Source organism: Phacochoerus africanus, chromosome 4 (genome assembly GCF_016906955.1).
Source record: "Phacochoerus africanus isolate WHEZ1 chromosome 4, ROS_Pafr_v1, whole genome shotgun sequence".
In the NCBI taxonomy this organism is placed as follows: Eukaryota; Metazoa; Chordata; class Mammalia; order Artiodactyla; family Suidae; genus Phacochoerus; species Phacochoerus africanus.
This window is the reverse complement of record NC_062547.1, coordinates 151,206,322-151,234,099: the sequence shown is the minus strand read 5'-3', so window position 1 is coordinate 151,234,099 and position 27,778 is coordinate 151,206,322. Positions and strand designations below refer to the sequence as shown.

The 27,778-nt window shown below is 62.9% G+C and overlaps 2 protein-coding genes across 2 annotated transcripts in view; both read left to right on the top strand.

The window, feature by feature from the left end:
* The first annotated feature begins 68 nt into the window (after positions 1-68).
* Positions 69-27,723, top strand: LOC125124745 (calcium/calmodulin-dependent protein kinase type II subunit alpha-like). The gene is made up of 5 exons (XM_047774761.1): positions 69-130; positions 13,850-13,944; positions 20,519-20,578; positions 26,475-26,529; positions 27,654-27,723. The coding sequence occupies exons 1-5, from the start codon at positions 69-71 to the stop codon at positions 27,721-27,723; spliced, it is 342 nt and encodes a 113-aa protein (XP_047630717.1).
* CAMK2A (calcium/calmodulin dependent protein kinase II alpha) overlaps positions 26,480-27,778 on the top strand; it is a 32,131-nt gene continuing 30,832 nt past the window's right edge. The window contains exons 1-2 of the mRNA XM_047779048.1: positions 26,480-26,529; positions 27,654-27,719. The gene's annotated coding sequence lies outside the window, so the exon portion shown is untranslated. The remainder of the gene's footprint in view (positions 26,530-27,653; positions 27,720-27,778) is intronic.

Genomic DNA, 27,778 nt, shown 5'->3' with positions numbered 1-27,778 from the left:
GAGCAGAGCAGCAGCGCCCCAGTCCTGGTCCCGCAGCCCCAAGCCGCACCTGCTCGCCCGGTGCCAGGATGGCCACCATCACCTGCACCCGCTTCACGGAAGAGTACCAGCTCTTCGAGGAACTGGGAAAGTGAGTTGCACTTCAGAGAGTCCCGGAGGGCTCAGGGGGTCGGCGTCGTGGGTCAGGGGTCTGCACCTACGGTGCTTCCAGGGCGCACATGGGGCGCTCGTGTGTGCAGAGTGCCCAGAGCTGGGTGCAGGCATGTTTGCCAAGGCCAGCCGGGCGAGTGTGTGTGCAGCGGAAGGGTGGAGAGTGTGTGCACACACACAGGCACACACATACTGGAGTGCATATGACCTGGGAGCACACAGCTTCTTAGAAACTCAGGATTAAAAAGGGATCTTCCCAGTCAGCTGAGTCCAAGGCTGGAATCCCCTGTTGAGTTTCTCTGAGGTGGCCGTCTGGCCTCAGTTGGTTACTTCTGGTGGCAGAGGGCTCACCACCTCTCGGGTAATCCTTCCTGACTTTGGGTACCTATGACGGCTGTCCAGAGCCAACTTCTCCCTGTAAATATGTCCCCTCCCTGTCTCCTTCTTGCCAGCTCCCGCCAGGGGTGAGAGCACCGGTGTGGCAGGGGTTAATGACTGAGCCACTGGTGAGGCTTCCTGAGTGTTGGGAGGAGGGGAGGGCTCTCAGGAGAGCTGTGGGGGGCATTGCTGTTGCAGGAGCTGGCGATGTGCGGGTGTGCCGGCTCTGGTCCCCTGGCAAAGTTGTCCAGCTCCAGAGCTCGATTCCTGCCTCTGATGCCTGTGCAGGGAAGGGCGGGAGGGTGCGGGGAGCAGAGAGCCCCTGGGGGCAGCCCCATAGGTCATGGGGTGTCAGGCAAGTGTTCCCGGATGCTGCCAACCAGGTCTGTGGGGTACAGTTTGGAGGCAGAGCTGGCCTCATGGGCAAAGCAGCTCCAAGCCCTGGGTGGTCCCCTCCGTAGCAGCAGGAGTGGCGGGGAGAGAGCCCTGCAAGCAGGGACGTGCTGGTGCCAGGTCTGGATGCGTTTCGACGTGTGTTGTGTGAGGACTGACGCTGTTGTGTTGCGGCACGCTTGTGTCTACTGAACAGGTGTGCAAAGTGTTCACGTGTGTGCACGGGGGAGGCGGGGAGGTATGCTTCGTGTGTCAGGCCTGAGAACGGCAGGTGTGCCCTGCAAGGTGGAAGGATGCAAGGACTCAGGGGGTAGGTGCTTTGCAGGTGTGTTCCTGCGTCACTGCGTGTACACACGTGTGGCTGGTCAGAGCCGTGTGCACATATATGTCTGTGTCGGGTTGCACATGTGCGACTTGGGCTCCGTGGTGCTCCTAGGAGGTCTGGACACACACAGCTGGGAGGGCTGGGGGGCATGCCCACGGGAAGGGGTGTGTGTGTGTGCACGCGCGCGTGCGTGTGCGCCAGGCCTGGGCCCGCGGGCTCGGCTGGAAGTGTGGGTGGTGAAGGCATGTGTGAGCTCAGGCTGGTGTCTGCATGTGTGTGGGAGGTGGGCCAGTGGCTATGCACCAGCAGGCTGCCTGGGCACACACACACTCAGGCACTTGCATACAGGCTGTCCTGTCCCCTACAGGCGCAGACCCATGTGCAGACGTGTGCTCACACCGGTCTGCAGGCCTCCTGTCTTGCTGAGTGTGTCTGCCCTGGGGTTGGGGCTGGGGGTCAGGGGACCACAGGAAGGAAGCGTTTAGGGCTGTGCCCGAGGACCGAGGCTGGCTGCGGCCCGTGTGCCGGGACCCTTCCCAGCTGGGTCCAGTACCCACTGGAACCCAGGACTCCCTGATCAGCTGGGAGCTGCCTTGCAGCGGCAGCCAGGGTCCGTGCTGGGAGGACTGCGTCACAGGGTGCCGTGCAATGGAGTTAGATGTGACTCGGGCTCTCGAAGTGACAGGAAAAGTGCTATTTTGCCCCAGGAGGAGATGGGGACCGCCGGGACAGTGCCGTGGAGGCGACTCGGCAGAGAGAGCCCTCCTGAGCCTTCCTGGCCCTGCCGTCGGCCAGGGCACTTGGAGGGACCCGAACGCAAGCAGAATTTGAGGGCGACAGGGAGCCCTTTTGTGGCCACGGCAGGAAAACTGAGGGTGACAGGCATGGCCAGGCCGATGCAGTCACTCTCAGCCCTCTTCCTTCCACTGGGGCTCTTAACCTTTTTTGGGTCACGTGTTCCTCCGGGAATCTGCTGGAAGCCTCCGTCTACCTCCCCTAGGAAAATGCAGGAGCCAGGGGCATGCTGCCGGCAGTCAGGACTCGCAGGATGTCAGGAAGGCTAGGGATGGACCTGGGTTCAGGATGCTGGAAATGCAGAGGAGGGCCTGAGGCCCCACCCCTCTGATGCCTGGGTTTAAAAGGCCAAGGTGCCCAGGAGGAGGCAGGGCTCCCCTGCTCTGCACACAGCTGCAGTCCAGGTGCCCCCTGGGGCAGATAGCGGCAGCGCTTAGCACAGGGCACAGGGTCTGGACCTCACCGCCCCGAGCACTGTGACACTGCGCAGGCTACGGCACCTCTTTCCCTGCCTGTGACTTGGAGATGGGAAAGGGTCTGGAGGATGCGATGGGATCGTTCTCATGAAGAAAAACCTAGTGACAAGCCTGGCACACCGGGGTCATCGTGGCCCTCAAAAGCCAGAAAGCTGCCCCCCAGCCCCGGCTGGCGGGGATGCAGCAGCTCCCGTTCTGTTCGGATGAGCCAGGAAGATGCCCGCAGGGCCAGTCCTTCCGTTGGTGACCCCCAGGTCCCTGCCAGCTGGGACACTGCTGTCGCCACCCAGAAGCCGAGCCCCGGTTCCGGGAACCCACTCCAGATCACTGGCACAGTGGCGGCCAGAGGCAGCTGAGCTGGACCTACCAGGGCACCTGGGGTCTTTGGACCTCCTTCTGCAGGGCCCTGGCCGCCCAGCTGCAGAGGAGGGCACGCACCTTGCAAGGGCTTCCTGGCGTCCTGCCCAGTGAGGCCGGGCTCCTGACTGCAGGCCTTCCAGGGGCCCTGTGAGGCCTGGCTCTGAGGGGACCTGTCCTCCCAGCCCAGTGGGCGGCCAGCTGAGGGGCTGTGGGCTGGAATCAGGGCGCTCGGGCCTCCTGCTGCTGCTTCTGGACGAGGGTTCCACTGCCGCATATGATTCAACAAGCCTGGAACCTGATTCCAGTTCCCCTCGAGGCCTGACCGGGGGGTGGGGGTGGGGGTCTTTCTGCTCCCTCCCTTCTCCCTTGACCCCAACCCTGCCTCCTCCCAGGGCTGAGAGACATGGGAGCCCAGCCCTTAGAAGTGCAGAAGCCCATCTGGAGGTAGGAGGTAGGCTGCAGCGAAGCCAGCTCCAGGATCAGAGTGGCTCTGGGAGAGCAGGGTCAGAGGACAAGGTCAAGTTCCAGGAGCTGGAGAAGGAGCCCCTCCTCCGGCCTCTGGCGTTTTCCCAGCTTTGATCCCCGTCCCAGGAGGGGTTCCAGCGGCAGAATGCCCCTGCTGCACAGAAAGAGCCTCGGAAGAAGGAGCTTTTGCTGGAGCGAGGGGAGGGAGGAGGCTGGAGACAACTGCAACCCACTCGCTCCGCTCTAGAAACAGATCTGAAACTGACTCCAGGGCGGAGTTGGCGCCGTGGGCGGGGCTGCAGGGGCCAGAAAGGTTACTGCAGGGAGGGGGGAGCTGGCTCTGGAGGGCCCTCCCTTTACCTCCTCAGCTTTGTGTGATGCACTGCGCTTGGGCTGGCCTGATCACCAGGGGGCACTGGGGCCCAGAGGCAGCTCCCCACTCTGGGTGGGTGGGGGAGGGGGGTCCAGGGTCCTGGGTGCTCAGGTTCCCTCTTGGGACCCAAGCGGTAGCATCTGCCAAGCGTGTTGCAAGAGCCCGGCTTTTGCTGGCAGAGCTGTTAAGAGGATCGGTGGATGGTGTGATGTTGGAGGGGGAGCAGCCGGGCACTGACGCGCCCCAAAGACGGGTGTTGTGCGTCTGTTTTGCTTCTGATAACCTCTGGGGTTCGCAGCCCTTTGGGAGGCGGGGGATCGGCGGGGGGTGGTGTGTGGTGCTTGCCCATCTTGCGGAGGAGCAGACGGAGGCTTGGCAAGGTGGGATGTCCGCCCAGGGGACTAGGGGCCATGCTTAGGCTTGCGTGTGGGTCTCCAGCGCCCTGCGTGTGCGGGGAGGGCTGATGACAGGGACTGCTCCTGCCGCGGGGTCTGGGGACACTGTCAGGATCGAGGGGCCGTGGCCTCCTGTGGAGGGAACTCTGAGCTGCCGCTTGTTTCCGTCATGATTCTGCCTCTAACTTGCTGCACCACCCTGAGTGGGTCCTTTGCCCTTTGTCTGCCTTAGTCTTCCCACCTGTGAGATGGGTCAGGACACTCCCGTAGGTGTTGAAATGCGCCATTGGAGTTGCTTCCCTCTGGCCCCCTCTCCGGACGCACCCAGGGGAAATTGCAGGCTCGGGACACTGGAACTGGGAGCACGGGTCGGGGAGCCAGTGCCCAGGGAGAAATGGTTTGCCCGAGGCCCTGGGGAGAGGCAGTGGCAAAGCCGGGGCAGGGGACCAGATGGTGCGCAGGGGCCGGAGAGCCGGGATAGGAAGCTGGGGACAAGTGGGACGAGGGAAGGGGGACAGCCTTTCCTCCCTCTGCCTCCAGGCCACTGGAGCGGAAGGCACGCCCATGTGCTGGTGCCTGTCGCAGCCGCCGCCCCCTCACTGCCGCCCCCGCCCAGGCGGAGACACACTGACACTGCGGAGCCTCCCGCTGCCTGCCCTCCTCCCTGCACAGCGCCCTGCAGCCGGGGCCCCGGCCCTCTCAGGGGGTGAGGGCAGCTTCCACATCCTGCTGCTGGTGCACGCGTGCATGCTCTTGCGTGCTCACGCACGCACAGGCCTGGGCGCTGAAGGGTGTGTGTGCACATGCACATTGGCCCCAGCAGGGCATCGAGCAAGAGTCCACCTCCCAGGGCTGGGAGGGCAAGGCGGCACCGGCTGGGCTTCTGGGCTGTCTCCGTCTCTCTGTCTCTCTTTCTGTCTCTCTCTCCCTGTCTCTGTCTGTCTGTCTGTCTCTCCCTCTGTCTCTGTCTCTCTGTCTCGCTCTCCCTCTCTCTCTGTCTCGTCTCTCTATCTGTCTCTCTGTCCCCCTCCCCTCTCTCTTGTGTGGGTCCCTTGGCCACAGTCCACCCTTCCTGCTGGCACGTTGCCCCATCACAGGCTCTTCGGAGCCTCCCTGAGCCGTGGTAGGAAGCCTGCCCCTTCCCAGCCTGGCACAGCCCCCAGACCATGTCACAGCCTGCCGAGGCCCAGTCCAGGCCGTGGATCTAGGCCCTCTCGGGGCTTGGCTGCCCACCAAGGCATCAGGTGGGGCTGTGGGACCGGCGGGGCTTCATGTGCCGGGGAGGCTGAAGGTCTTGCTGTCGTGGTGAAACGTGAAAGGAGGAACGTGTCTGGGACTCGTGCGTCCGTTCAGCGAGTGTGTCCTGAGCACAGACTCTGTTCCCAGCCCTGGGCTCAACCCAGCAGGTGTCACGTGCCAGACTTGTATCAGACTCTGTCCCCTTGGGGCTCGTGGTCTAGTGGGAGGCTGGCATTAATTAAATCACTTTGGATATTAGTATTTCAATGCAAGTGGATAAGGGCTGTGAGCGCAAATGTAGCTCAACTGGTTGGATTGAGGGAGTTATTGTGGAAGGCTCCCCTGAGAAGGTGACACTGGAGAGCTCGAAGCTGCTTAAAAGTCGGTCACAAGGAGGAGGCTGGAAGAGTGTTCTTCAGAGTGGGAACGGCACAGGCAAAGGCTCTGAGGTATGTATTTTTTTCCAGCACCTGTGGCATATGGAAGTTCCCTGGCTGGGAATCGAATCCAAACCGCAATGCCATGTGTACCACAGCTGTGGCAAATCCAGACTTTAACCCACTGCACCGGGTCAGGGATCAAACTCGTGCCTCTGCAGCCGCCCAGACCACTGCAGTCGGATCCTTAACCCACTGTGCCACAGGGGGAACTCCTGGGGAGTGTATTTTGATGGAGCATATCAGCCCCTGGGGGCGTGGGGGTCTCACTCTTCTTAGGCCTACTCAGCTTGCCTCCCCCTCTCGGATGCTTCGGGGCTGGAAGGGGTATTAACAGACCTGCCACTGTCTTGGAGTTTCCCTGGTGGTGCATCGGGTTGAGGATCTAGTGTTGTCCCTGCCGTGGCTTGGGCCTCCAAGGCGGGTCCAGTTCAATCCCTGGCCTCGGAACTTCCTCACACCACGGGCACGGCCACCCCCCCCCAAAAAAAAGCCCAAACAAACAAAAACCTGTAAAGCATCTAGAAGCGGGGGGCAGGCGAGGTGGTCAAGGTCTGGAAGCCACATCGAGTGAGGGCAGCTGGGCAGCTGGGGCCTTTCGCACAGAGAGGGGACACATGGGTCCCGTCCCTCCGCTCTGCAGGGGCGTCTAGGGCCCCAGAGACCAGAAGAGCCTGCTCTGCATGGCTCTGGAGGGCCCAGCAGGGCCCAGTGGGTAGAGGGGCCAAGAGGCGGATTTGAGCCCAGAGTAATAGGGAAGAATTTTCTCAGGGCAGGGCCGCTCCTCTGCCCCCGCCCCGGGGACAGGGCCGCAGCCTCCGGAGATGGGATGCGGGCACTCCCGCTGCCCCTCCTCCCTGCTCGGCCTCCGTGGCCCTCCCGGCCTCGGCCACCTGTGGGCCGCGCTGCTGCCCGCCTGAAGTGGGAGATGGTTCAGGGGCCAGAAGAGCCTCCGTTCTGCACAGCACATCAGCGAGAAGAGCCCTCCCTGTCTCCCCTGGGGGAAGTAAGGCCTTGCCTGCGGTCACACCAGCCGGTGGCAGGAGCATTGGCCCGCCAGCCTCTTGCCAGCCTTTTATCTCTTGCAGCCTCCGTCCGAACCCCTGAAACCTTCGGGGTGCATGTGCAGATGGAGCCAGGCGGGAGCTGGCCTGGGGCTGGGGAGGCAGCGGCCCCCGGCGTTTCCCTGCTTTCCCGGCTCTCATCCTCTCCCCAAGCGCAGGGGTATTTTTTAATTTTCCTTTTGTAACCCATTCAAGGAAACCCAGGCACAGCCAAAATAAGAAGTATGTTGGCACTTCTGTGGGCTCAGTGTTCCCTGCAGCAAGCAGAAGCTTCCGGCTCCCAGGCCTTCTGTGTCCCCCACGAGACTTCTGCTGGGTTGGTGTGGGGCAGGCCTGGGGGCTGCGGGGCAGCTGGAAGACAGTGCGTGCCCGCGGCATCGTCTGGAGGCTGGGAGTGGGCGGCGGCAGCTGGCGCAGGAGGAGGGGAGACAGGCGTCCCCCCCACACCCCACCCCTGGCAAAGTCCTAGGGTTTTCTGGCTCTCCGTGCTGGAGTTTGTGGAGTTCGGGGCAGAGCTGCTCTGCATAGCTGCAGGCAGAGAGAGGAAATGGGGCACAGGGGGGCCTGGGCCCCCAGCCCCTGTATCCTCTGCTCCATCTGCCACCCGGGGACCTGCATAGCTGCGTTTTGTTTGTGTGTTGTTTTGCCACCCCCGCGGCGTAGGGGGGTTCCCAGGCTAGGGGTCTAATTGCCAGCCTACACCATAGCCACAGCCCCGCCAGATCCGAGCCGCGTCTCTTACCTATACCACCGCGCACAGCAACGCTGGATCCTGAGCCCACTGAACAAGGCCAGGGATGGAACCCACGTCCTCACGGATCCTAGTTGGGTTCATGGCCGCCGAGCCAAGACGGGAACTCCCTGATTCCAGCTTTTTAGCCGCTGGAGGGTCTCAGAGCCTCAGAAAATCTCTCGGGGCCACAGCCACTCCCTCCAAACACACCGACTCCAGCTCGCAGAGTGTGGGATATTATTTTCACTCACACGTGCCCGACCCTCAGGCCCACCTTTGGAGCCCAGGGTAGGGCCTCTGGCCTGAGGTTGTAGGAGTGGGACGGGGCAGTGGATGGTGGGTCAGGAGTCCCGGGTTCAAAGCCTGACCTCAGTGTCCTTACCTATAGAATGGGGAGAGGGTGGGCTTCGGGGGCAAGACGTCACCGAGCGCAGCGGCTTCTGCTGCAGTGCACGCGGCCCGCACTCCCCTGGGACTGACTCTCTGTCCCTTCTCCCAGACGGCGTAACCCCATCGGCTCTGGGTCGCGTGCCCCGGGCCCTGCTCTGTGCCCGGGGATCAGACCAGCCAGCCTGGGCTGTGCAGGGCTGGCCCCCAAGAGCTGTTGGATACGAGCCCCTCCCCGACAGCAGCTCTGTCCGCCTTTGGGGGGGACTTTCTCACCGCAGCCCATCCCGTTGACGTCAGATGCCCAAGTGCAGTAGCTGAGGGGAGACCTGAGCGGGGGGACCGGCCTCTGATTAGGAGGTGCCCATCCCGGAGCAGCCAGGCATGACGGGCAGGAGCTGGAAATCTGGGACTAGAATTCTGAAGGGGGAGGGGCTTTACCGGGGCAGGTGTCCGTCCTGGCTGATGGTCCGTGGCTTTCGTCATTTGGGGAGGGGGTCAGAGAATCCTTTGTGAGGCTGTGAACAACACGCACCCTCTGCCCAGACCCAGCGCGTGGCCCTGGGCAGAGGGATGAGGGAGGTGGTGAGAAGTGGAGACGGGCCAGCGATGGGAGGGGGGCGAAGACATGAAAGCGCTGGGGGGGGGGCTGCCAGGGGAGCGCAGCGACCCTGAAACACGAGGGAAGGCGGGTCTCAAAGCTGGGCCATTGATGGGGACAAGTGCCACCTGGAGAGGGGCAGGGGAGGCAGCGGCTCTGGCCCAACAGGGGCTGCAGGGCTGCGGGGGGCACTGGGTGGGCGGGCCTGGCACCGCTTTTCTTCCAGGGAGCCCGGGGGCGGGAACCAGATTGCTGTGGGCCGTGGGGGCAGGGAGGTCGGACGCTGGTTCTGGAAGTTTGCAGCAGGGAAGGGGGGCAGGACGCGGCTGCTGGGTCAAGAGAAAGCCTCTTGGTTCTTTGAAGTCTTTCTGTTTGGGGGAAGGGCGGCTGCTCTGTTTCCAGAAGGAGGAGACTTGGGTGTGTGAGGAGGCAGCCGCTGAAGGGAGCCCTGATGGGCGGTCAGGATGCCCCCGGGGGCTCAGAGGGGAAGCAGGGCTCGCGGGTGGCGCTCCTGTCTGCCGACACCCCAGGCCCAGCGGGGAAGGTGGGGAGGGTCCTGTGGCAGAAGCTGTGGCCACCGCCAGGCTGGGCAGCAGGGCCCTCCCCCCCCCGCGAAGCAGAGGCTCCTCGCCCCACCTTTCCCGTGGAAGCCGAGCTGAGTGAGGACCCCTCGAGCGTGCCTGGTGCCGCCGCGTCAGCATTTGGGGGTGTTTTAGGCCAGAGAGGGTGACCAGGTCCTGCGGGCTGGGGAGCCAGCGACTCCCAGGACACCGTGCCTGCCAGGCAGCCGGAAAGCAATTTCTGGCTTTTCACGGCCCGTTAGCACGCTCCCGCATTCTCTGCCACCCCGTGCCCTCCCCGTCTGTCTGTTAGGAGAACCAGGTGCGGCCTCCCTGCCTGCACACATCCAGGGCAGGTGGCCCCGGGGGGCACCCCTCACGGTCCCCTCACACCTCCTCTCCCAGCCTGATCTTCCCCGAGCCTGGCAAACAAGGTCCATTTTGCTGCTGCTGATGCCAGCTGTTCTCGTCGCTCGGAGATAATGATGCCTATAAAAGGCGCTGTTTCCTGAGCATTACCGTCCTCCAGGGATGGGGCTGAGCCCACTGCATCCCTTCCTCTCTCACTGAGTCCTTGAAGCGATGGCTCGGGGTGGGTTCTGTTCTCACCACACCTTACAGGGCAAGGGCTGGGCTTGCTGGGGTTAAACAACCCGCTCGTGAGCAGCCAAACCACGGCCGGAGCTCTGCTTGGCCTGGCTCAGGACGGCTGTTCTTATCGCACACACGGCTTCGTCGTCCGATGTGATGGTCGCTGCCCACCTCCAATGATTGAAATGATGTCAAATTAAAACTTTAGTTCTCGACGTTCCCACTGTGGCTCAGCGGGTTAAGGATCCAGCACCGTGTCCCTGAGCCTCGTGGATCCCTGGCCTCGCTCCGTGGATGGAGGGTCCCGTGTCGCTGTGGCTGCAACGCTGCGTCGACCCCCCAGCCCCGGAACTTCCTTCTGCAGGCGCAGCCCCAAAGAGGCTCTTCCGTCCCACGAGCCACCTTCCAGTGCCCGTGGCCGTGTGAGGCTGGCGGCTGTCCCAGTGGCCAGCACAGGATGTGTCCATCGCCACAGAAACGTCTGCGGGACAGCCCCGCTCTAGAGTGTTCGCGGGCAGAAAGTCCTCTGTGCCGCTTAGCCCCGCGTGCCCGCCCGTGCGCCCGCTGCACTCGAGGGGCTGAGGCCCACCCGGGGTAGACCCTGCCCCAGTCCGCCGACGGGGCTGAGGCCCGGGTCCTCCTGCCCGTGTTCTGCGAGCCTCTCCGGGCGAGGGTACGCGCTTCACACCCAGGGCGCCCCATGTGTGCTTTGTCACACCCAGAGCCTCTTGGTGCCGGCCGGCAGCTGCAACGCTGCGTCAGCCACCTCTCAGAGCCCTGAGAGGTGGCTGACGCACCCCCGCGGGCAGCCCGGCCCTGAGCCCGTGGCACCCCGCAGGCCATCGCAGGCAGGCCTCATCCCTCCCCTCGGACTGTCACTCCCTCCGCCCCTGCCCCCGCCCCGGGCCTCCTCCCCTCTCTGCCCGGTCCTGTACCCAGGCTCCCGCCCACCACCCACTGGCCACCTGCTCAGCTCAGGGCCGTGGGAGGCGTGGGCTGGCTCTTCCTTTTGCCAAGGCTGCTGGGCTGTGGCCACTCGCTCACGCAGGACGAGAATGCAGGAACATGCCTTTTTTAAAACAAAAGATGAGCGAGGGAGGAAGTCGGGGCTGCAGGCTCGCTGCCCACGCTCAGCCCTGCTGGAGACACTCCTCGGGCCTCGTCTTCCTGATCCCCAGCCCCGGGCGGGCAGGCGGGCAGGGAGCCGCCTTTCCGCAGCGGACGGGGACCGGGGCCGCGTAGGGACAGCGAGGCTCCTGGCCCGGCCCTTCCCTCGCGCGTCCGCCGATCTCTGTGCCGGCTCCGCACGTGTTACCTCTCGGAACCTCCCCGTGACGCGACGCAGATGTAATTACTGCCCCGTTTTATGGTTTATGGGAGGGAACGGGTGAAGCGCCACGTTCAGTACCACCCAGTTGGGGCGCGGTCGTGATCAGACCACAAGGCTTCGGGAGCCCAGAGCCCCTGCTTTCAAGAGTCACACTCTCCTGCCTTTGGCGGGGTCGGAAGGACACGGGCAGGTGACGGGGTTCTCTGCGCGCCTCCAGGGGACACACCTGCTCACTTGAGGCATCGCGGTCGCCTGAGCTGTGAAGGGGGGGATCGTGACCCCCGCCCCGCAGGGCTGCCGTGAGGGTCAGGGAGCTCAGCGGTGAAACCGCCTTTGGAGGAGGGACCCATCTGCATGTGAGAGAGGCCGGGGTCCGTGGCCTTGCCCTGGCCTGGGGAGACGCCTCCTTCCGAGCACCTGCTGAGGTCCATGCATCCTTTGCTTCGTCCTGAGGCACAGGCTACCCTTCCGGGGAGACAGGGCTCCTGCAGCTGCTCTGCCATGACGTCCACCCCTGGGTAGAACCTGGGTCTTTGCAAAAGCCTGGCCCTGGCTTCTGAGGAGGAGGTGCGGCAAGCGTGCTTTCTCTTGTTTGACGGACATGGCTCTCAGGTCCTCGGCTCCTGGGACAGAGCCCAGGGTCACGTGGCCTGCCCAGTGTCTCTGCCCAGAGCCCCACCTGAGGGCCCGTGGGCGCTGATTCCAGGTGGGCGTCTAGCAGGACTCATCCCCAGAAGCGGGCAGGGCAGTACCCAGCTGGCTGGGAAACCATATCCTGGGCAGCGTGTTAAAGGAAAATACGGATTGCCGGACTCACACCAGAAATTCTGGTTTGGTGGGTCTGGGTAGGGCCTAGGAATATGCACTTTCCAGAGATCCCCAAAGGGGTCCTGAAACAGCCAGGGTGACCCTCACTGATCCAAAGGCTTTCCGTAGATTGTTCTCCGCTGGAGAAACGATGTGCCTCCCTCCCTCCCTCCCCCCTCCCTCAATACCAGATTAATTAAACTTCAGCTCTGGCCCAAGCACGAGCTGGATGCTGGTGAGTGAACGAGCCCCGCCCTCAGGCTGCCCCGAGAGCTTAGAGCCCCCCCCTCCCCCCAGCCCCCTCCCCCGGCCCGCCTACCCCCGCCCCTGCAGTTCTCAGCACCTTTCCTGGAAACGGCCCCTCGAGACCTTCTCTCCCTGGGGCTTCTGAGCATCGTGGCCTCCCCTGGGCAGGGACCTGAGGGTCCTTGTCTGGGTAGGGTGGGCACCTCTGGGAGGCCCTGTGACTTGGGCCTGCGCTTATGAAAGAGGACACGGGAGGCAGGAGGACCTGACGGCTCGTGGCCGTGGTGGGGCCCCGGGCGTGCAGGCCGGGAAGCAGCAGGCTTGTGGGCGGCGGCAAAGCCACAGCCCTGGGCGTGCAAATATCAGAGGTGTGGGCGCGGCACGGCCTGTAACTAGCTGCGTGACCTTGAGCTGCACGGAAGCCATAGTCTTGGCTCGGCTTCACACTTGAGGAGTCAGAAGCTGCCTTCTAGCCAGAGGCCTGGGTGATTGTCACGCACATGAAGATTGGGGAGGCTCCCAGGGGACCTGGCCTTGCCGCTAGCCTGCGGGGAGGGTGCTTAGGGCGGAAGCCACGGTCCGCGTCTGATCGGGACCTCCTCTGGGACACGAAGGGGTCGGATCAGATGACCCCTGTGGTAGAGGATGTGACCCTGCATCTGGGTGGCAGAGCTCGACCTCAGACTAGTTCCGTTTGGCAAAATACTAGGTTTAAATTTTTTGGAATAAAGTGCCAGTATTTAAAAATTGGAAATGTGGGAGTTCCCATCGTGGCTCAGCGGTCGACAAACCCGGCCAGTAACCATGAGGATGCCGGTTCGATCCCTGGCCTCGCTCCGTGGGTTCAGGATCCGGCGTTGCCGTGAGCTGTGCTGTAGGTGGCAGACGCGGCTCAGATCTGGCGTGGCTGTGGCTGTGGTGTAGCCCGGCGGCTACAGCTCCAACTCGACCCCTAGCCTGAAATCTCCATATGCCGCGGGTGTGGCCCTCAAAAGACAAAAAAGACCAAAAAACAAAACAAAACCAAACGAGTCCTCGAGTTTACCTGCGGGCACCGCACAGCTGGGCAGTGTGACGCGGGGCCGTAGGAGGGCCTGTGGGCGGCGGTGCTGGCCGTGAGCAGCAGCGGGGAGCGGCTGGGGCCGTTGCGGGACAGCCGCAGGACTGAAGAGCGAGGACCCCCTTGCGCTGGACGTGGAAGAGGGTCTCTAAACACGTTTCGGCAAAGGGAGGGCGCGGAAGAGCAGAGGCAAGGCCGGTCCCCGCCTGAGCTGGGGAGACTGGCCGTGCCAAGCGCTCTGGGAAGGGGCTTGGAGACTGGGCCACAGGCATGCGGTCTTTCACTGCCGACACTTTGGGATCTTTCAACATTTGCGCCATGCCCGTGCGTTCCCTACTCAAAGAGTTTCCAGGGACCCCGTTTCTGTGATTCTCACAGGGCCTGATGCTGGCGTTTTAGAAGCTGGTGAGCGTACTTGACTGCGACTCCGAAGGCGCGTCTCTCACGAGGCCTAAAGCGCCTCACATTTAGCCCCCGGCTTCCCCTGGGTCCCGGGCCTGGTCTGTCCCCAGGTCCCGCCAGTGCGGCTCCGACGGGCGCCATGGGCTCTAGAGGAGGCTCCTCCCAGCGCGGTGCTGCTGCGGGGCACGCGGCGTCTGCTGGGGTCTCCGCACAATGTCACGTCCTTTTTTGGAAGGAGTTCCATGCAGCCTTCCCTCACCGCCTCTGCCTCCTCTGCCCTAGGGGAGCCTTCTCCGTGGTGCGCAGGTGCGTGAAGGTGCTGGCTGGCCAGGAATACGCTGCCAAGATCATCAACACTAAGAAACTCTCGGCCAGAGGTAGGTGGCGGGTCCCTGCCTGCGCCCCCACCCCCGGCCCCCCTCCCGTCACCCTCCCTCTGCCCCTTGGGTTGGACCCAGGACCTGGGTTTGCCCCCCGCCAGGGCGATGCGGCCGCTAGAGGCGGGGGCTCTTCTCCCCGTGGGTGGGTGCTGGGTGCTCACAAGGCCAGGCACACCCTTGGGAGTCAAGGCTGGGCCCACGGCCTCCTCGCAGGCCAGGCTCTCTGCAGCCCCCCCGCCCCAGGGGGAGACCGAGGTCCCAGGTGGGCTTCCTCCCCCTGCTCTTCGGCCCCGCGCCTCCGCTCGCAGCGCCAGGCCTCTGCACCTCCCGTTCACTCGGGCCGGGTGCCCTGACCCCGCTCCTTCCAGGACTGGCTCTTTCATCAGCCTTTAGGCCTCAGCTCAATGTCACAGCCTTTTTTTTTTTTAAATAATTCGATGAATTCTATTATACTTATAACTACAGCCATCATCACAGCCTCATTTTCCAACGTTTCCATCCCAAACCCCCATCCATCCCTCCCAGCCCCCGGCCTGTCCCCTTCGGTAACAGTGAGTCTTTCAAGGTCTGTGGGTCTGTTTCTGCTCCACAAGTAAGTTTATTTCGACCCCTTTTGTCAAGACTCCACGCAGACGTGAGAGCACGTGGTGTTTGTCGGTCACACCCTTGAGAGCCTCTCTGGACCTGCAGGTCTGAGGGGCTCCCGTTTGGCAGCGTCTTCCTTCGCTGTGGCTTCTCCCCGCCTGGTCTTATCCCATGTGCCGGCTGGGGGCCTTGTTCACCACCTGTCTCCCTCTGGCGCACGAGCGCCAAGAGGAGGGGACGCATCTCAGGCCCTGTAGAAGCCGGCAGCTAGGACCACGGCCGACACGCCCGTGCGCTCGGCCACTGTCCCGTGCATGCAGGTGCCCTCTGCTTCGGCCAAACCTGTCCACCCTGTGGCCCCTAAGACCCGCCTGAACAGGGGCTTCCTAGCCGGTCCTCGCCCTGGAGTCTCCTGGCTTCAGATGCGCCGGGCCTGGATCCCACACCCAACCTCGGGATTTAGCGCGTCTGCGCCGTGACCTGGGCGTGGGAACCACCTCCAGGTGATTCCAATTAGGAAGTGGTCGGCGAGCAGCGGCGCCGGCGGCCCCCGCAGGTGGTTGGAAGGGGAGGCTGTGACTCCCCGTGGAAGGAATCGGGGGGGGGGGGGTGTCCTCAGTGAGGCGGGGCCGTGCATGTGGATGTTAAAACGCGGGTCACCTGCTCAAGAGCGCCGCCTCTTGGCCTGAGCGCGGGGTTCGGGCGGTGGTGCTGGTGGCCGTGGTCGGCGGGTGGGGAGGGGTGGTCTTCCAAGGTCCCGCTCTGCACGGTGGCTCTGAGCTGCCTTGGGGTCCCCCGGGGCGGGCGGGGGCCACTCTGATGGGCGAGGTGGGGACCGAGCGGCCCGTGGCGTGGGCGGCGTGGGAGAGGCCGGGCGGGGGCCCAGCAGGTTCCGTGTCGGCCGTGCGCTTCTGCTTTGCTGTGTCTCGCTCGGCGTGGCTGGGAGCCTGGAGCACTGGCTAGTTAGCCGGCGCCGCACGAGGCAGACCAGCGTCCTGCGAGGAGAGCCAGGGCCAGGGCTGGGGGCGCTCTGGTGGGGAGGGCGAGAGGCGCCCAGCCGGGGCAGCGGGCGGGGTGGGCAGGAGGGCCGCCTCCCCTTTGCCGTTGCCGTGTGACTGGTGGTCTCTGGTCTCCCCTCTCTGTACTTAGAGTCCCTGGTCATCAAAGGAGGTGACGTCCCCACCCTGAGATCCAGTGTGGGCAGGACTAGAGCCACAGCCTAGGGTGACAGCTTGGGTCCCCCCAGACGAGGAAAGGACAGGAGCCAAGGTCCTCCCTGGATGCGGGGCCAGTTCCCCAGACAGCACCACATCCACACACGCACGCAACAGACAGAGACAGGCTTTTGGGGGCGGGGGAGCAGAAGGGGCCTTGGGTCTTTTCTAGAAGGTTCCCCAGGGTGGTGTAGACTCTGGGAGATGCCAGGCAGTGCCTCTGGCCATTTGTGGCCCTTTGACCCCCTGGGAGGAAGTGCCAGGCCCAGGTGAGTGTGAGGGTGGCAGTGGGGAGGTTCTCAGGGGAACCTGCCAGCTGCCGAGGCGCTTCTCCCCCGCGGGGGAGGAGGGTAGAGCTGCTTTGAGCAGAGTCTTTGTTTGCCACTCACGGGGCCTGGGGGGGCGAGCGGTTTGATGTTGAATATTTGGCAACACACTCGGAGCTTCTCCTGCTGGCACCCCCGGTGCCTTCGGCAGCTCCCGGCAGGCATCCGCGCCCCCTGCAGAGAGCTGTGGCTTCCCCTTCCCCACGGGCCCAAACCCAGGAGATATTTTGTGTATGTATTTTTAACTTACTCTTTGATATAAAATGCTCAGAGTATAAACAACTCCGAGAAGCCATAAAGACATGAAATGAAAGGTGAAAATATTTTCCTGCCCAATCCCTGCCCGATCCCCCCAGGAGCCTTTGAAAGATGCAGCCGCCCCAGTTTTAGCCTGAGGGTGGGGGACTCAGTGGGTGAGGCCCAAGCTCCTGCGTTTATAGAAGTCCTGTGTCAGCAGGCACAGCAGCGAGTACACACTCCCTGCCAGGGGCTCTGGATGCTTCCGAGCCTCAGCCTCACCAGGCAGCCCACACACAGGCTTCATCAACATTTCAGGGCATGCGGGCGCCTGGACGTGGCTGCTGCCACCAGAGGGGACAGGCCCCATATGGCGACCTCCACGGCTCCCACTGTCCATCCCAGCACGGAGGGGTCACCTCCTCGGCTCCCTGGCCCCAGCCCCCAGGACCCCGGGTGCCCCTGCGCTTCTGGTCCGTGCAAGGGAGCCCGGGAGGAGGCAGGGAGACACATCCTCTCCGTCTTTCTTGCCTCCTTCCCCAGCCGGCCTGGCGCTCTGGGTCGTCGGGCTGACTTCCCCAAAGCCTCCCGGCCCACGGACACTGTGTAGCCAAAGCCCTGTGGGGAAGGGGCTGTTCCTGTCCCGAGACTCAGGGTCTCTTTTCTGCCCGGGTTCCTGTGCTCCCAGCCAATATTCTGCTGCCCGCCCGCCTGCTGGAGCCCACCTCCCCGCAGGCAGGGCCCTCCGGCTGCCTGGCTGCCCTTGCCCAGGCCCTGCCCTGCCCGGCCGCCCGGCCCACCCCAGGGACCGGGCTCCCCAGGATGTCCACCCACCCGTTGCCTGTCGAGCCCTGGGCAGGGCCGACCCCTGAACCCCAACAGCCAGGAGGCTGGCCCCAGGGAGGGAGGGAGACGTTTCACAGGCTTCCCTCCTTAAGGGCGCTGGGAGCAGGCCCCCGGTCCCCGGGCGGTATGGCATCGCGGGGCTCCCCTGGCCTGGCCGGACTCACCCACCCGTCACGAGGACAGGCGGCGAGGTGGCGCGCTCATTGCGACTGCGGCTGTGATCCCAGCTCTGCGGCTCCGGGGCCGCGGGAGCTTGGACAAGCCGCTGGGTGGCCGCAGGCCCTGGGAACACGGTGGGGACCGACGGACGAGGTCTTGCTCTCGCGGCACCTCTTTGCTCGGGGAGCCTGAAAAACACATTAAATACACAGGTAGGCTGGGTAACCTCAGGTGGTGATGAGTGTTACACAGAAAACCAGGAGTTCCTGTCGTGGCGCAGCAGAAACAAACCCAACTAGTAGCCATGAGGACACAGGTTTGATCCCTGGCCTCGCTCAGGGGGTTAAGGATCCAGTGTTGCCCTGAGCCGTGTGTCGGTCGCAGATGCAGCTCAGATCCCGCGAGGCGGTGGCTGTGGTGTAGGCTGGTGGCTGCAGCTCTGATTTGATTCCTAGTCTGGGAACCTCCACATGTCAGGGGTGCGGCCCTTAAAAAAAAAAAATCAGAGCGGGTAATGGGGAAATGATGGGGCTGGAGGGACTTTCAGAAAAGGCAGCCGGGAAAACTCTCTGAGGAGGTGGCCTTGTGTCAGGACCCTCCTTGTCTGGGGGTGGGTGCGTAGCCCTGAGACGATGGAGGAGGAAGGGGTTTCGGGCAGAGGACACGCAAGTGTGAAGGCCCAGGGGTGGGAATGGGCTCTCGGGGCACAGAGGGGCCCGTGCAGCTGGAGCTTCCGGCCGAGATGAGGCAGGACCCCGACGGTGTTGCTGGATGGCTGGGGAGCCCGGACGGTGTTCTGTGCACATTAGGAAGCTGGTGAAAGTTTGGGGGTGACGGGATCTGATTTACATTTTAACAAGCGGTCGTTGGCTGCCCAGGACTGTCGGCCGCGGGCTGTGGGGAGCCTTCAGCAGCGCCTCCTCCGCACGCTGAGCTGAAAGAAGCCCTCTGCCCACCTGGGTTTCGGTAGAGAGAAGGGTCCTTCCTCACTGGGCTCGGGCTCCCCGTCTGGGGGACGGAGCGCGTCCTCCATGGCCGAGAGGAGCTCAGGCCTACGTTTCTTGAGGTTCCTTGGATATTAGAAAATGAAAACGCTTCAGCATTACAAAAATTCGTGTATAAAGTATGTTTACTTCCAACAGATGAATGCTTTGCACACAGGAAGTTGCCGTGCAGTATCATTGCACGGACACGATCATAAGGTTTAGAAAGACGATGAGTTCGGAGCCTTTGCAGCCGCAAGGTCTGGAACCAGCCGCGCGCCCGACGCTCTGGGGCCGTTTGCGTCCCTCAGTCCTGTCAGTGTGACTCTGCCCCCGGCGACCTCATGGGGAGAAAACGTCCACCTTCCGGGTGTAGGTGCTCGGTCCCCTGAGTGTGCAGCCTGGGCCAGGAGGCTCCCAGCCCCCTCTGCCAGGTCCCGCTTTGAGCTGCCTGGTGTCTGGTTCTGCTGGGGATGTGTGGCCGTGGGGACACGGTATGGTACGGGGGGCCCTTGGGCCGCTCTTGCTGGGGATCCCCCCTCTTCGCTCAGGACGCCCCCCCCCCGCCGCCACCTGGGAGGACAGCGAAGGAGGCAGAGAGCAAGGGAGAAGCAGGGGAAGCCCCCCAACCCGCACCAGCCTCCCCGCCACTGCCCTGCGGCCGCCTTCAGCCAGGGAGTGGGGCTTGCCTTCTGCCAAAGATCGCGCTTAATTGCTTTGCTGGTCGGAAAGCCGCATCTCAGCATTGATCTTGGTGTCTGCAGCCCCTGGAGGACAGCTAGTGATGCCGCAATGGAGGCTGGCTGCCTGGGGACAGGCTGGAACGTCCACCAGCCCCATCGCCCTCCCTGTACCCACCTGCTCTGGAGGAGCCATTCAGAGATCGGGGCTCCAGGCCTGCTCTGCCTCTGAGCGCCTGGGTGTCTTCCCTCCTGTGAGCCCTGACTGGGGGAGGGTGGTGCCGAGTCGGGGCAGCGCAGGGTTTTAAAGCTCCCCCTGCCTGGGTACAAACGCGGCTCCACTGCTGGCCACAGTGTGACCGGGGACCTAACCTCTCTGAGCCTCTGTTTCCTGCCCCCACCCGCCCCCGCCAAAAGCCAGCACAGTGGGAGCTCCGCCCTCGGAGGCTGGTGGGCAGGGCTTGAGAGGCATATAAAGTGCTCTGCAGACCGCGTGGCACAGTCAGCATTCTGCATTTGTGACTGGCCCCTTTGGTTACATTAACACAAAACAAAACAAAAACCAAGGCGTTCAATACCGAATTAAAGCACCAAAAAGGGAGTTGAGGAAAGCGTAAGTGGGTGCGGTGATGCCCACAGCCCAGGCGCGTTAGGGGGCTGAAGGGTCGTGGGCGGGACTGCTCCCCGCAGCCCCAGAGACACAGACCGTGGTGTCAGGGGGCGGGGGAACCAGAGGGTTTGGGCAGGAGTCTGGGCAACAGGTGGAGGGCCCAGGGAGCCCCTGGGCGGCTGCAAGTTAAAACCCTCAGGGTCTTTGGGGCGCTCTGCGTCCTGGCCCCGCGTCCTCTCAAGGGAGCCAGCTTGTGTGAATTAACGCAGCGCTTCTCCTGCAGAGAACGCCCCTGACTTAGAAAGCTTCGCTCAGTCGACTGGTCGTCTGTTCAGTTGTGTATTCGGCACCTACCACGTGCCAGGCATGTGGGTCGGCGCCAGGGCTGTAAGGGAGACTGAGTCCTTGCCCTCAGGACCGCAGCATTCCTGAGACAGAGTGGGGCGTGCTGTCCGGGGCCCCTGCCCATGTGGCCGTCAGGGCGGGCGCCGCGGAAGGATGGCAGGTGATGGGCAGGCGCGAAGGCCCTGGGGTGCAGGCTGAGCAGAGGGTGCCTGCAGAACTGAGGTTCAGCGTTTGGGTCCAGCTGGGGTGCAGCGTGAGGGGCAAGGCTGCAGGGGGTGCGGCCGGAGCCCCATGTGGGGTGGGGGTGTCCCAGGCCACTCGGAGCTTGGCTCTAATGCCCCTCCTTTGAGAGCCCTGGGAGCTGAGGCCCAGAGGAGGGGAGGGTCGTCTGAGGCACCGCGACCCCTGCCCTTCTCTCCCCTGCATCCCCACCTTTGCAGAGAGCCCCCGGGGTTCTCCCAAGAGGCCAGTGTGCCCAGGCCCGGGGCCGTCCTGGGAGGTGGTGGCCACCTGGGGCTGCCAGGAGGGAGAGGTGGGGCGGCTGGAGGTCCCCTCGCCTGGGCTCAGCTGGGCATCTGCATTTCAGATCACCAGAAGCTGGAGCGGGAAGCCCGCATCTGCCGCCTGCTGAAGCACCCCAACATTGGTGAGTGAGGGATGGGCGAGGGTGCAGGGTGCTGGCGGGTGTTTGCGGGGTGTGGGGGGCAGCTGCTCTCTTTCAGGCCTGGGCAGCAGCAGAGGGGGGAGAGGGGTGTCGGTGCGGTTTCCACAGCCCACAGCGAGCAGCTGGGTTGCGGGGAAGGTGAAGAGGGGCCCCTCCTCCCCGCTCACGCAGCCAGCAGCCTCCTTCAGAAAAGCTGTTTCTGGAAAGCTCCCGAAGCTCTGAGAGCTGAAAATAGGCCAAGCTTGGCCTTGACCAGTGCAGCCCACTCCCCAGGCCCACCCCCATGCTGAGTCAGCCTGGCACCATGGCCATGCCCGCCTGCCCAGACTTGTGGCACCAGCCTCGGCCTCTCTGAGACAAGCCTCAAGGCAGCCCCTGCCCCTGGGTGGACCTAGCCCAGGCTGCGTGGAGAGGCTGAGCCAGAGTGGGTGGCGTGGTGCTGAAACAGCAGGTGGCTGCCCGGTGCCCCCGCCCCCGCCCTGCCCCGCCCCACTGAGGGTGCATCCCTGCCTGGCGGGTTCTGAGTCATGGAGCCGAGGGAATGCAGGTTCCAGATGCGGCTTGTCAGGGAATGGCTGCGTGACCTTGGGTAGGAGCACGGCCCCTCGGAGCCCCCTGTCCCCATCCTCACAAGGAGAGGGGACCAGCCGGGCAGCTTGTTCACAGGCAGGTGCTAGTTGAACAGGTCTGTCTGGGGCCTGAGGTTTTGTGTGTCTGACACACTCCAGGGTGGTGCCAAGGCAGCTGGCTCCCTGCCCACCTAAGGAGCGAGGTCTCAGGGCCTCTGAGAAATTACACTCCAACTCCGACAGCCCCACGCCTTCCCCCGCAGGAGAGATGCATCTGCCAGGGCCCCAAGGGTTAATTCTTCTGGAGAGAAGCATCTCTGTCTGCTATTTATACCCAGAAGGCACCTCCTAGTCCCTGTGCCTGGGAGGCGGGCAGAGCGGCACACACAGCCGCCGAGGCTCCAGGGCCAGAATCAGAGAGGGGCGCAAGGCAGCTGGAGGAGAGCAACCCTGGGTGGCCCCAGCCCTGCCCCGCAGTGGCCTTAGGAAGCTTCTCCCCTGGGCCTCCCCTTCCCCAGACGCACAAGGCGGGGGTGGGGGCGTTGGGAGCGCCCTCTGACTCTCAAATCCCATGGTTCTTAGAAAGGCCTTCAGCCCTGGAGGTAGGAGTGTGTGTGCGTGTATGCGTGTGCACAGGGCTCTCTCAGGTCAGAGCTGCCGTCTCCTTCTGCTCATTCCCAGCTCCAATGGGGCGCAGTAAGGTACGAGCTCGGGGGCCGAGAGGCTGCAGCTCAAATCCTGGGTTTGCTGCTTCAGGACTGTGTGGCTGAGGACAGGCTGCTTCACCGCTCTGCAGCTCAGCTCCTCCTCTGGAAAAATGGAAATGATGCACCTTGCAGGTTGCGATGGTCAAATCAAGTGCAGTTCAGTGTGTGTGCCCCTGTAACTGCTGCCCGACCGCGAGGCTGCGCCCCTTTTCTCAGCCCACAGGCCCCCCAGAACACTACCTGACGGCTTAGCCTCCTGCCTGGGTCTTCCCGTAATCCTCGTTCCTCTGAGCCTTCAGGATTTGGGGTCCTCAGTTTGGGGCGCTACAGATAACACGGTAGTTAAGGGAGTCAGGGCACCCAGGTTCAAGTGCCAGCTCTGCCTTCTACTCGCTGCTCGGGCTTGGGCGGCTGTGTGCCTGTCAGACTCCACATCCTCCTCCGTGAGATGAGCACGTACGCATGGTACCCGCTTTGTGGAACTGTTGGGAGGGTTGAATGAACTATGGCAAGCACAGCCCTTGGCACAGGCCTGGCACGTGGTGGCATCTCAGAAAAGGCACCCATTGTTGAGTCTTTTACGCTTGCGTTGGTCCGTCTAATGTCAAGGGCATCGGAGGCCCCATCGTGTGCCAGCGCCTCTGCTGGTCTCTGAGGATGTGCAGAAGAAATGAGACCGAGGGGCTGGTGAGGTGGCCAGTGGACGGGGCATGGAGAGCAGAGCTGAAATCCAGAATGGGAAGGTGCCTGGGCGAGCCTGAAGCCATTGTCAGGGCTGGAACGGTCCTTCCAGGGTACCGTTTCCTGAGCCTCCAAGTTCCTCCGTTCAAAGTAGACTGCAATTTGCCCAAAGACGGGCAAAGAGGTCCAGATGTGTCTGCAGAACCTGAGAGGTGGGTCAGAACCCAGAGAAACTAGGCTGAGTCCTACTCAGCCTGCTTGGAAAGTCCAGCTAGATCACTGGCTGCTCCCTGCGTGGGGCCACTGCCCAGTCCCCAGGGCCCTGATCCCAGAGGTCCCTGCCTCAGCAGAGGTGGGTCCAGCTGGGAGCCCAAAGCACTGACTTCCTAGATCCTGTACTGGGGAGACAGTGGCCCACCCTCTGCATCATTAGCACCTGCTGATAAGGCAGACCCCCCCCCCAACACCACCCCGGGGGGCAGGAGCCGAGCTGAAAGCTTGGCCGGTGACGTGGGGCGTCCAGGGGAAGTGAGGCTGGCTAATGGTGAGGATGACAGTGTGCTGGCCGCTGAGGTTCTTCCCGGCGCCGGGCGCTGCGCTGCGCGCCTCGCGAGCATCCTCGCGGTAGCCACAGCGGTCCGGCGCCACCAGGGGAAGAGGCTCACGGAGGTCACATCACTTGCTCCAGGTTACACAGCAGCTGAGAGGTGGAGCTGGAAGGGAGACCCAGCGAGGCTGACTGCAGACAGAGCCCAGGTTCTCTGTCCTTGTGTGAACGTCAGGGGGCAGTGGCCGGGGGAACGATAGGACCCTTCCGTTTCCAGGGAGAAAACGGTGACTGCTGGCAATGTGACGGGGAGGTCAGAACTTCCTGACTCCAGCCACACAGATGAAAACTAGGTTGCAGGTGTGTTTGTTCTAGGACATGTGTTCAAATGTCAGGCAGCGACAGCATAAATCCCAGAGCCCAGGGCGCCGGGTCTCCACAGGGCGGGACTCTCACAGCCCATGGCCTTTGACTCCTTCCCTCTTGGGTTCTAGGCTGCGCTTTTCCACCGGTGGGAGGGGAGGTTTTGTGGGCGGAACGGCACTGAATGGAGCCTGCCTCCTGGGCTGGGAGCCCTGATGCAGCCACCTCTGGCGGACTGAAGCCAACGCGAGCACCGTCCTGCAGGTGGGGGCTGGAGTCCAGCGCACAGGCCCTTCGCCTGGACGCTCAGAGGGCCGGCTTTCACAGTCCGCACAAAGGCACCAGCTGACTAGACTCAGCTCTGCAGACACCCCCCCACACACACACACCCACCCACCCACCCATTCTGTCCACGTCCCTGGGTCCTGAGGAGCTTCTCCAGAAGGGGCTGAGGCTCCTGCAGGGTGGGCCTTGGCCCCAGTCTTCAAGGAGCGCCTCCCAGGTGACTGTGACCCGGTTCTGAAAGCCCTCGGGTGGTCAGGATGCAGCCTGGCTTCTCAGGGCTCCTCGCAGTCAGGAAAGAGCCGTTAAAGGCTCGAACGCCTGAGCGGGCAGGCAAGGCGGGCTCTGCCCCCAAGGATCCTCTGGGAGTGAGGGGTCTTTTCCACACCTTGACTTGGACACCCGAGGGGTGCAAGTCTGCAGCGGGCAAGCGAGGAGACAAGCATCTCCTCTGAGCTCAGCAAATAGAGCCAACATGGGTGGCCCAGGCTCCCGGGTGCTATTTGATGCCCTCCCACGTGCACCTTCTCAGGTCAGGTTTCGAGAAGCGGAGCCTGAGGCAGGGATTCCGCTGCCTGTGGTTTGCTGAGGGCCTGCTCCCGGGGGGGAGGGGGTGCCGTGAGGGAAGAGAGCCGGGGAGGAACTGAGCAGGAATGTAGCCGCCAGTCGAGTCCAACAGTGACCTGATCCCGGGGTGGGTGGGAAGTGGGGCGACGCCTGGACCATAAACCCCATCCTGGAGTTGTCCCTCCTGGGGGCAAGGAGACTGGCTCTTTGCAGGGACCCCCGTCTCCCCACGTTGCTCCATCGTCGTCTGGAGGCTGGAGCCAACCTTGGGGGCAGAGTGGCTCCGTCAGCCGCAGGCGGTTCTCCAGAGAGCTGTTAGCCCACCTGCCGCAGCTGCAGGATGGCTGTGCCAACTTGGTAAAGAGGACCTGGGCGGGACACCAGTGCATGGTTGTCAGATTCTGCACCCAAGACATGCAGGGTGCCCAGTTCAGAGCACCTGTACGTTTCCAAGGGCAGGCCTGGCTTTGCTTTGAAATGCATTAAAAATTGAAACAGATTGAAGACGGAGGCCATAGGAGTTCCCGTCGTGGCTCAGTGGTTAACGAATCCGACTAGGAACCATGAGGTTGCGGGTTGGATCCTGGCCTCGCTCAGCGGGTTAAGGATCTGTGAGCTGTGGTGTAGGTCGAAGATGAGGCTCCGATCCTGGGTGGCTGTGGCTGTGGTGTAGGCCGGCAGCTATACCTCTGATTCAACACCTAGCCTGGGAACCTCCATATGCCTCGGGTGCTGCCCTAAAAAGACCTCCCCCCAAAACAATATATATATATATATCATTTAGGATTTAAAATTTTTTAAAACCATAAACTTTTTTTCTTTTTGCCTGCTCCACTGCCCCACTGGAGTTCCCTGGCCAGGTTTCAGATCCTAGCTGCAGCTGCGACCTACACTGCAGCTGCAGCAATGCTGGATCCTTCACCCCCTGTGCAGGGCTGGGCATTGAAACACTCCAGGAACACCACTGATCCCGGGATGCCACAGCGGGAACTCCTAACAATTTTTTAAAATTTAAATAGGTGCCCCCTTCACCCACCATCTCGGGTACCCATCTCCCCTCCCCCAAGGTGGGTACCCCTCCGGGGTATTGGATGCCTGCCTCTCCAAACTGTATGTGAGATACTAGCGCCATAAGCCACGGAGGGGGCTCAGTACTGGGTCAGAAATAGACCCGCGGCAGGAACTTGGAGGGCGCCAGGGCTCAGAGTGAGAAGTCTCACCAACCCACAGCCCCGCTGCCCCAGTACCCTCCTCGGCGCGCCATCAAGGCGCACAGCTCTGTACCCGGCCGGAGCGGTTTGTGCCACACACAAGCTGAGATGCGTCCTTTTGAAAGAGGACCGTGCACACTGCCTTGCCCTTTGCTTTTCCACCAAACCACAGAATTTCCAGATGATTCCGAGCCAGTGGATACAAAACTGCCGCCTTATGGTAACGGCTGGGTCGCTGTCCGTTGTGCGACGTCGCATGAATCTGCCAGCCCTCGCCCTCCACGGACATTTTAGGTTGTGGAGAAGGGAGGCAGGCCCTGGGCGGGCAGGCCTCGGGCTCTTCCTCCCAGAGGCTCAGAGGGTAATTTCGGCGGCTCCGGGCTCCGGGGGCTTTGCCTCTGCTGCTGGTGGATGAGGTGCGCAGAGTCTCCAGCGCGCGAGAGGGCAGGGGCCGCGGGCAGGCCCTCCTCCAGCGGCGCTGTCCTCAACTCAGGCCTGGACCCTCAGGGCCAGCCGGAGCCAGCGCCGACCACGCACCCCGGGTAATTCTCACCACGAGCCTGCAAGGCCAGGAGGTTCGTCCTCCTGGTGCAGACAAGGAACGCACGGCTCAGAAAGGTGTAGCCCCTCTGCCAAAGTCACACAGCGAGCAGGTGGCTGCTATTTGGGCCGCAGGCTGTTTCCGTGGCCGGCCTGCCCCGCAGGGAAGCCGAGGGTTGAAGGGGAGGGGAGCCACCTGGAGCAGAGCCGGGGTCTTTAGTCCTGAAGCCGGGCCTCTTCTGGGGATGCCTGAGGTCAGGGAGCCTCGGTTCGGCTGTACGTGTCAGAGCGCCCGGTGACAGGCCGTGCTCAGCGATTCTCCGCGAGGGCATCGCTGGCCATGGGGGGCGAGCGGGGGGCTGGGCGGGGAGCGCATGTCCTGTGTAACCGGTGGCCTTGGCCCTCCTGCAGTCCGGCTTCATGACAGCATCTCCGAGGAGGGGCACCACTACCTGATCTTCGACCTGTGAGTTTGCCCCCTGCCCCCCGGAGGTGCAGAGGGTGGGGACAGCCTTGGGGGGGGGGTCTCGCTGGGTCCCGGGGCCCTCTTCTGAGACGGAGTCTCCCCAAATGCGGCAGGCCCGCCCCCCGCGCGGGGCAGGCGGTTTCCTGACACACCAGCAAACGCTTTTAACTCTCGTCCCCATATATTTAGTTGTGTTTCTATTCGTGGCTGGTGGTGGTGGTGTTCCATTTCTGGTGGGGATAGGAAGTTTCCTTCTGGAATAAATTTAAAGTTTTTGAAGTTAGTCCACTGAATGAAAAGCAGTCACGCACTGACAGGGTCTCATCTGTGACAAACAGCACTGGGGACCACAGGGGAGCGACGCTCCCCGTGGGGGCAGCGGGTTTGTGGGAAACTGGGTCCCTTCTGCTCGATTTTGCTGTGAACCTAGAGCTACTCTAAAAAGTAACCGTCTCCGAGTCCCCGTTGTGGCGCAGCAGAAATGAATCCGACGGGTATCCGCAAGGACGCGGGTTCGATCCCTGGCCTCGTGCAGTGGGTTAAAGATCTGGTGTTGCTGCGGCTGTGGTGTAGGCCGGCAGCTGTACCTCCAACTCGACCCCTAGCCTGGGAACCTACAGAGGCCATGGGTGTGGCCCTAAAAAGCAAATTGATTAATTAATGACATAAAAAGAAACAGTCTCTTAAAAAGAAGAAAGGAGTTCCCTGGTGGCTCAGCAGGATAAGGATCCGGCCTTGTCACTCTTGTGGCTTGGGTTGCTGCTGTGTCATGTGTTCGATCCCTGGCCCTGGAATTTCTGCATGCCGCAGGCACCGCCAAAACATAAATAAAAGCAAAAGAAAAACAAAAAAGCCCCAGCCCTTGGGTTTCCAGGAGCCTAATGAGTTTCAGTGTCGTGTTCTCTTGTCTCACCCCCAGTCCCAACCTCAGCCCCGCTCTGGCTCGGAAGAGGGCTCGGGAGGGGAGCGGAAGGCTGGGCCGGCCGGCAGTTGTGGCGGAAACAGTGGCCTTTGGAGCTGAGGTTCTGAGGCCCCTGGGCTCCATCCTTAGCTTTCTGGAGACTTTTCCAGAAGACGCAGCCCCTGGGGCCTCTGTGGGAGGGTGACTCTGCCTGTCTCTGTAGGGTCACCGGAGGGGAGCTGTTTGAGGACATTGTGGCCCGCGAGTATTACAGTGAGGCCGATGCCAGGTAAGCGCCGGGTGTGGCCTGGCAGTGGTGCCCGAGGGGCCGGGCACTCCCTCCTGCTA

Coding starts and splice junctions, on each gene's coding strand:
- LOC125124745 (XM_047774761.1), top strand. CDS start 69: ATGGCCACCATCACCTGCACCCGCTTCACGGAAGAGTACCAGCTCTTC. Junction 131..13,849: donor CTCTTCGAGGAACTGGGAAA/GTGAGTTGCACT, acceptor CCTCTGCCCTAG/GGGAGCCTTCTCCGTGGTGC. Junction 20,579..26,474: donor GCTGAAGCACCCCAACATTG/GTGAGTGAGGGA, acceptor GCCCTCCTGCAG/TCCGGCTTCATGACAGCATC.